We start from the raw sequence: 7871 nt of genomic DNA, 5'->3' as shown, positions 1-7871 counted from the left end.
GCTTATAGGCATGCATACAAGTCCTTTGGTTGATCTCTTACCACTGCCCCCCCACCCCCAACCCTCCCCTGCCTTCCCTCTGAGGTTTGGTGGTCTGTTCAATGCTTGTATTGTCTCTGGATCTATGGAGTCTAAAATTTGATTCCAAAGGAAACACCCTTCCCCCCAAACTTGATTGTAACAGTCCCTCCAAGTCCCAGCTCTAAGACACCTCTTTCTTGAATATTTAAGTCGATATTGATTTCTCCTAAAATTCTGTGGCATTTAAATGTACTACTGCATTTCACGGTCAATCATGTGCTGATTTGTTTTTAGAACAAATATTTAGTAAAAATCAACTACTCACAGTTCTGAATTAGTGTGTAGAACTACCTTGGGGAACTTACCCCCAGCTGGTGGGGCCATGAAACTATTCAAATAACTCTAAACAAAAAGCCTGACATGTGATCTGTGCATGGAAAGTGCATTGTTCAGAGTGGCCTAGATGATGCTGCCATTAAAAATTCCCAGCCCTGGCTGGTTTTGCTCAGTGAATAGAGCATCGGCCCGAAGACTAAAGGGTTGTGGGTTCTATTCCGGTCAAGGGCACGTACTTCGATTGCAGGCTCGATCCCCGGCCCCAGTTGGGGTGCACATGGGAGGCAACCAATCACTGTGTTTCTCTCACATTGATGTTTCTCTCTGTGTGTCTTTCACCCGTCCCTTTCACTCTCTCTAAAAATCAATGGGGAAAAAATATCCCTGGGTGAGGATTAGCAAAAAACAAAACTAACCCCCAAACCTCCATCCGTGACCTGAAAACCACAAAGGTGTTCTCTTTCTCAAGTTACCTGTCCACTGTGATTCACGGGGCTCATTTCTCAGATGGGGGACCAATTGCCATCTTGACTGTTGTCACTTGTTGAACAGAGATAGTTGTTTGGGATCTTGCATTGGCAGCTAAATACTTTGGCCATGAAGGTGGTACTTCTGCACAAAACTGATTTCACCACAACTAACTTTCTGGTTCCTGCATGAATAAACTACCAGGGTCCATTTATTTTAGTAAATTTATAAACTTCTGGAGAGCAGGGACTCAGACTCTACTTCCTAAAAATCCAGCCCCTGCTCTGTACGTGTCTTGGGCTCATGGTAGAGATTCAATAGTATGTTGACAAAGAACGTTTCTCAATTTAAAATGCAGTGTCCATGTGGACATTTACTTCAGCCAGTTTCTTCTTAAAGTGAAGAAAACTCTTTGTAAATGTCCTAGAGAAATATAGTAGCTTTCTGTTCACCCTTTGCAAGTGGAAAGGGTGGATCGTTCCTCTACTGACATATATATAATTTTTACAATGGGGGTGCCCAATTAGGGAATTTTTAATAAATATTTGGGGCGCCTCCTAGTGGTTCTAGAGCACAGTGCTTGCAAGTTCCCCAGGAGGCACCAATTTATAGTTGAGGACAAAACGATGAACACATTTCTGTGTATCTCACGGTGTTGTAGTCTTTTAACATTCCCCAAGCATAAGAAATCATTCCTAAATGCTGCAGAAAAGGGACATTACTTGCTTCTCCTTGTAATTTACTTTTTTCCTAAATGTGTCACCTTAGTTCCCAAGTAAGGGTAGGGAAAGGAGTCAGGAGGGAGAAGTTCTTTTGAAAAACCCATATTAGTGGGAACACACTTGTATATTGTGCAGTCCTTTCGAAGCATATATTTTACTTAAAATTTAGAAAATACTAATTCCAAAAAAAGGAAGCCCCAGAAAGTATTGCCAGGAGATATGCGGACTCCTGTTGCTAAAGTAAATGATTCTGGCCTCATAGTAGTTGACCTCCCCACCCACACATGCCTCCCCACCTCCCTCAGGGCAACAGAAAGGCTTGACCTTTTCTGGCAAAACGTTTTCACAATTGCACTTAAATAATTGAGATTTCTGTATGTCTCGCCCATTGGCATGGGAATCCCACCAGTGAACACAGGGCATTGTCAGCCAGGGCCGTCGGTGTCCCTGTGCCAGGGACGGGTCACCCAGTACATCCGTGGGGATGATATGTGAATGGACAGATGGAGGCGCGAAGGACGCTCTCTTGGCTGTGTGCTGCTGTGGTCCCACGGGACATGCAAGAAAACACAGAGCACAGCCTCTACAAGTCCCTAACTCGTCACCGGAGCAGGAAACTCGGAGACTCACCCTCTCTGTCCTTCCCAGGGGGCTATTACTTGACCAGCGCCTACGGGGCACTGTCTCTGATAAAGAATTTCCAAGAAGAGCAAGCGGCAAGACTGCTCAGCTCCGAGACCAGAGACACCCTGAGGCAATGGCACAAACGGAGAACCACCAACCGGACCATCCCTTCCGTGGACGACTTTCAGGTATGTGGCCAGCGATGGTGACGGGGCGGGGGGGGGGGAAGGGCCTGCTTCCTTGGCCCGCCACCAAGGCTGAGCTGGCTCCCGGGGCACACAGAGCTCAGGGTGCCTGAGGTCCCTCTTTTGTCAAATCATCCGGCGGAAGAGATATTTTAAACCACCCTCTGACCTTGTTGTTTCACTTCTCTGTTTTGCTTATAGTAAAAAAAAAAATATATGTGGGTTTGGCCCAAGTTTTGCTGCCCTTAAGAAAACAAAGTCAACTTAAGGTGGGATTTCTAGCAGAATGTTCAGCATGAATACTGAGCCCTAAGCAGACAGGAAATCAAGGAGGAAGCTCTCCGGCACAGGTGGCAGGTTTCTTATTTCATCAGAAGACTGAGTAGAGCCCTGGCCGGGTAGCTCAGTTGGTTGGAGCATCGTCCCAACATGCCAAGGTTTGCGGGTTCGATCCCCAGTCAGGGCACATTCAAGAAGCAACCAGTGAATGCATAAATAGGTGGGACAACAAGTCTCTCTCTCTCTCTCTCTCTCTCTCTCTCTCTCCCTCCCTCCCTCCCTCCTTCTCTCTATCTCTCCCCTCTCTCTTCCTCTCTCTCTAAAATCAGTAAATAAAAATTTGCCCAGCCGGTATGGCTCAGTGGTTGAGTATCAACCCAGGAACCAAGTGGTCATGGTTAGATTCCCATTAGGACACATGCCCAGGTTGCAGGCTCGATCCCCAGTAGGGGGCGTGTAGGAGGCAGCCAATTGATGATGTTTCTCTTTCATTGATGTGTCTCTCTCTCTATCCCTCTCCCTTCCTTTCTCTCTAAAAATCATTAAAAAAAAAAAAAAAAGACTGAGAGGAAATAGCAGGGTTAGGCCCTGAGGCCACCTGGTCTCTCTGAGAGGAGGGAGAGGTGCAGTAATGCCTTCCCTCCTCCCCTTTTTCTCCACCCTTCCCCCCCAAACGGAAGATCCCAGAATCCCACTGGCAGCATCAGCGCTGGCAGGGTCCCTGTCTGGAATTTTCCATGACGATGGGCAGGTGCCCAGGAATGTGAGATTCCCAAAGAGCTTGTTTCTGAGAGAGGAGAGGCTGATTGGGGCGATAGAAAACCTTACCCAGCACAACCACCCTGGATTGGCTCATTGTCTATGAAGTTACGAGTAAGTCTGCAAATGAGTTTGAATCATATTTTGCAAATTCCAAATCATATTATAAAACTCAACTGTGTTTTGTTTCTCTGTGCCACGTGGTGAACTTTTAAGCAGGACAGATTTGTCCATGTCCGTATTCAGATTCACCTTTTTTGCCTTTTCTGCCTCCCAATGCTCTGAAAATGCTCCGAGGTACATGTGGTACAAAGTCAGCCCTTCCTGGAAAGGCAAGATCTTCAAGTTCTTCTCTAAGATAGCAGTGTTCTCAGAAATTCCTCCCTGTGTACATACATCTAAAAAGCAAGAACACATACCGTGGCTTCCCCTGGGCTATTGAAGAGCTGTCCATGTGTTAAGTGGCTTTGCATACACAGGCCCTTGGGATACTGTGGCTGCCTGTCCCAGGAGGGGACTGCTAAGGCTGCCCACCCTCTGAGGAGAGGAACAGAAGAAATAAGAAAAGCTCATTCATCCATCTCCCTACCTGCCACCAGCCCTTCCTCCTGCCCCCTCTCTCCATCTGGAGTTTCTAACCTGGAGATCCTCAGTGGCCACAGGGCCCCCTTCCCTCTTCACACTCCTTCCCACTGGCCCTGCTTGCCCAGGAGATGGAGCACCTTAAAATATAACCCAAGAGGGAAATTGTTAGCACTCAGTTTGGATGTAAAAACAAAAACAGAGACGCAAAACTCCACTTGGAACTCCTAAGTCAGGGGTCGCAGACACACACACACAAGTCTCCTCCCTGGAGAAGCAGCATGCAACAGTGGTGAAGATGCTGGGTCTGCCACTCACTAGCTGTGTGGCCTTGGACAAGTTGCTCGGCCTCTCTGTGTCTCTGTTTCTTCACTAGTCAAATGCAAAAAATGTAGACTTTCACAAAGTCTTCTTCTGGAGTCAATGAGTAAATGGATAGCAGGTGTGTGGGCCAGGTGTCGGGGTGGAGATGGAGAGGAGGGGGTTGGTAATATGGAGGATGTGTGTTGGCTGAGGTTCTAATTCCAGCATGTCCATTACCAGTGCAGAGCGCACAGTCCTTCCCGCTGATGGAGCTTGCCCTTCCAACATCCCAGTGAACCCTCATGGTAACCATGGAGACCCTGCAGAGCAAGCACCACTTCCCTTCACTCCTGAGAAAGTTTAGAAAGGGAAACTGTTTTAAGCCTGAGAAACCAAATTTAACTAGGTGTTCTCCATTTTCTCTGGGAACCCTATTCCTAAAGAAGAGGACACTGAAGAAGTTATTCAGGGTCACAGACTCTCAGAGAGCCTGCTATGAGGGTAGGATTCTTTCTGCCTCCTCCGGGCTTTGGGTCTGTGATACAGGAGGCTTATTGTATTTTGTGATGGCATGCACCTGGCCCTGTTCACAGCGCCCAGCCTGCAAACCTCTCCTCCACGTCCCCCAACACCACTGTGCACTCAGTCACCTCCATCTCCAAAGCCTTTTGGAAGAATCGACATTTTCCTCCTGCTGACTTTTTCCATTCTGCACGGAGAGTCATTTGTATTAAATTGAACCATATACAATCGCCATGTGGGGAGGTGGAATGGTCAAATATTGTCAGTATCCTGTGGTCCAACCTAACATTATTGTCCCTGCTTACGGAAGAATCGACATTTTCCTCCTGCTGACTTTTTCCATACTGCATGGAGAGCCATTTGAATTAAATTGAACTACATACAATTGCCATGTGGGGAGGCGGAATGGTCAAGTATTGTCAGTATCTGTGGTCCAACCTAACATTATTGTCCCTGCTTATGCCTCATGAAAAGTCATCCAAAACTAGTACATGTGCTCTTGTGTCCATGTGTGTTACACACCTCTTCCTGCTGACTCCTGGCTCGGGGCTCTTCTAGGTAGTTTGTTTTTCAAGCTGTGAATCCACCCAGTATCGGATCTGGCTCACCCTCTTCACCAGGGATTTCTTACCCAGGGTTCATGAAGGACACTCAGGGATCAGACCAGCTCAGTGAACTTCCTGCTCCTTGTATTTGTAAGGACTTAAAATACAACCACTCAGTCTATATCGTTGCTCCCCCACTGCCCACATTTAGCTCAGCCTCTGTGCTTGCACTTGGCGGCCTCGCATCCTGACATGATCTGGAGGAGCCGGAGCCTTGCTTGAGGAGTGGCTTGCAAGTTAGACTGCTCCCTCGCATCTCATCACGCTCACTTATGGCTGCTCGTTTCCCCCTTCTCACCCGGCCCCCCACCTCTCTCTTCCCACTTGCAGAATTACCTCCGAGTCGCCTTCCAAGAGGTGAACAGTGGCTGCACGGGAAAGACGCTCCTGGTGCGGCCATACGTCACCACCGAGGACGTGTGTCAGCTCTGTGCCGAGAAGTTCAAGGTGGGGGACCCTGAGGAGTACAGACTCTTCCTCTTTGTCGACGAAACGTGGCAGCAGCTGGCAGAGGACACCTACCCTCAAAAAATCAAGGCTGAGCTGCACAGCCGGCCACAGCCCCACATCTTCCACTTTGTCTACAAGCGCATCAAGAACGATCCTTACGGCGTCATTTTCCAGAATGGGGAAGAAGACCTCCCCACCTCCTAGGAGACACCGGACGCTCCCGTGGTTAGGAACCTCGCCTCCCACCTTCCACGTGCTTCTGCTTGAAAAGCAGGCACCTCCTTGGCGACCCCTGGGTTCAGTGACTAAGCCATCCACGGGCGGACTTGACCAAGGGCATCTTCAGCCACATTGCCCAAGCCAGGTAGCTGAGGTTCATGACACAGGAGGCTTCTCCCTCAGAGATGGAGAGTTGGATTTGATGGTCTAAGGGTCCTAGACGTGTTTGCTGCCGACCCGCAGCCAGGCTCACAACTATGTGTATGTGTTTAATAAACATGTAAGGTACAAGCCCTTCTCTTGAGTTCATTCAGCAACAGGTGTCTGACAGGACTGGCCGATGCAGTGCGTCAAGTACTTCTCAGTTCTGTGGATGGCTTCATCCTTTCACTTTTTTTCTATTCTTTCTTGTTTTTTTTGTTTTTGTTTTTGTTTTGTTTTTTTATTTTACAAAGAGCCTTCGTGTTTTTTATATATTTCATAGAAATTTTTATAGCAGTTGCAGGTAAACTGTCAGGATTGGTTTTTAAACTATTTTTGTAACTTTAAAATATTCTATAATTATGCATGTGATTTTAACATTTAATATTCCAAAAGAAATCTCTTGCTGGATTTGAGAGTATTGAGCATTGTCTAAGTCTCTCTCCTGTAACTGGATGTTTCGGCAACTTCGTGGGGAGAGACTGCTGGATTTTGTAAAGTGATGTATTACTGACACTGGCCACAGAATGCCTTTGGGAATCTGATGTACTGTTACCTTGTTCACGCTCTGTGAGCTTGTGCTGTTTTGTATTTTAACCAAGTGATGCTGAGGATCAGGAGAGACAGGGATGTAGAGAGAGGTCGAGAGAGAAATACGGACTCTAACAAAGGACTAAGGAGTTAGTCTGCTGGTTCAGGCTCCTTGAAGAAAGTGAGAAAAGAAGATGGAAGGAACCACCTATGCTGAGAATACTATAAATAGTCAGTGAGATTTAGCAACGTTTTTCCATGTTATTTGCCTTTGGAAACAGTTTTGAAAACTCCATGAGGAAAGAAAAAATATATATAACACTGTTAATTTCCCTTTTACACGTAAGTCAAAATTAACAGCATCAAATTGTTTGGGGCAGAGACCAAGTAATGTGTACGGTGATGTTCATGGAGTTCAGTAAGATGCTGTTCGGGAAAGAGTTTGCAAATGCACCAAAAGGCCATCTGCATTTTAAGAATGTGTGGCGAAGTAAATTCATGTTTTGTGAAACCTGGTTGGGGGTGCTCAAACTATGAGGGTCTTGTATCCACGAAACACAGGTAGTTGCAAAAACATGTTATTGTTCTGTGCAAAGATGCACAGTAGGCATCTGACTTGGTTGGCTTTGTACCTTGTTCCTTTGTTAGCTTTTGTGATACATCCAGAACCCTCAGCACATACTGTGTTATACTTCCTTTTGTAAATGATTTTTTAAATGGAATTTTGCACATAATACATTGTAATACTGTACGATAATCATGTGTGAAAATAATTTTGAAATATTCTTTAGTTGCCTTTTTTCTTTGAGAAGCAGAATATAATTGTGCGCCACATAATGTGATGTGAATCAGAAACCCAACTGGTGTTTGTGGTTAGATAATCTGCAGAGAGGAAACAGAAAACTACCTCTTCAGCAGCTTATGTACTGATGTGAGGCAAAAACCAAGGAAAAGGGTGTTCTAACCGGAAAGGATACCCAGTGTTACCTACACAGTAATGGGCGTGGCTGGACCTGGAGGACAATCACAGTTCATCAAACGGGCCCTGCAGACAACCTGCCCAT

The 7871-nt window shown here is 46.4% G+C and overlaps 1 protein-coding gene across 1 annotated transcript in view; it reads left to right on the top strand.

Moving 5' to 3' along the window:
• RIN2 (Ras and Rab interactor 2) overlaps window positions 1-7593 on the top strand; it is a 106332-nt gene extending 98739 nt beyond the window's left edge. Inside the window, 2 exon segments of the mRNA XM_014539487.1 lie at window positions 2196-2359; window positions 5737-7593. Coding sequence (XP_014394973.1) covers window positions 2196-2359; window positions 5737-6060 — 488 coding nt within the window. The 3' untranslated portion in view covers window positions 6061-7593.
• The last annotated feature ends 278 nt before the right edge of the window (window positions 7594-7871 follow it).

This window comes from Myotis brandtii, unplaced genomic scaffold (assembly GCF_000412655.1).
Source record: "Myotis brandtii unplaced genomic scaffold, ASM41265v1 scaffold217, whole genome shotgun sequence".
Lineage (NCBI taxonomy): Eukaryota > Metazoa > Chordata > Mammalia > Chiroptera > Vespertilionidae > Myotis > Myotis brandtii.
This window is presented reverse-complemented; position numbering and strand designations above follow the sequence as displayed.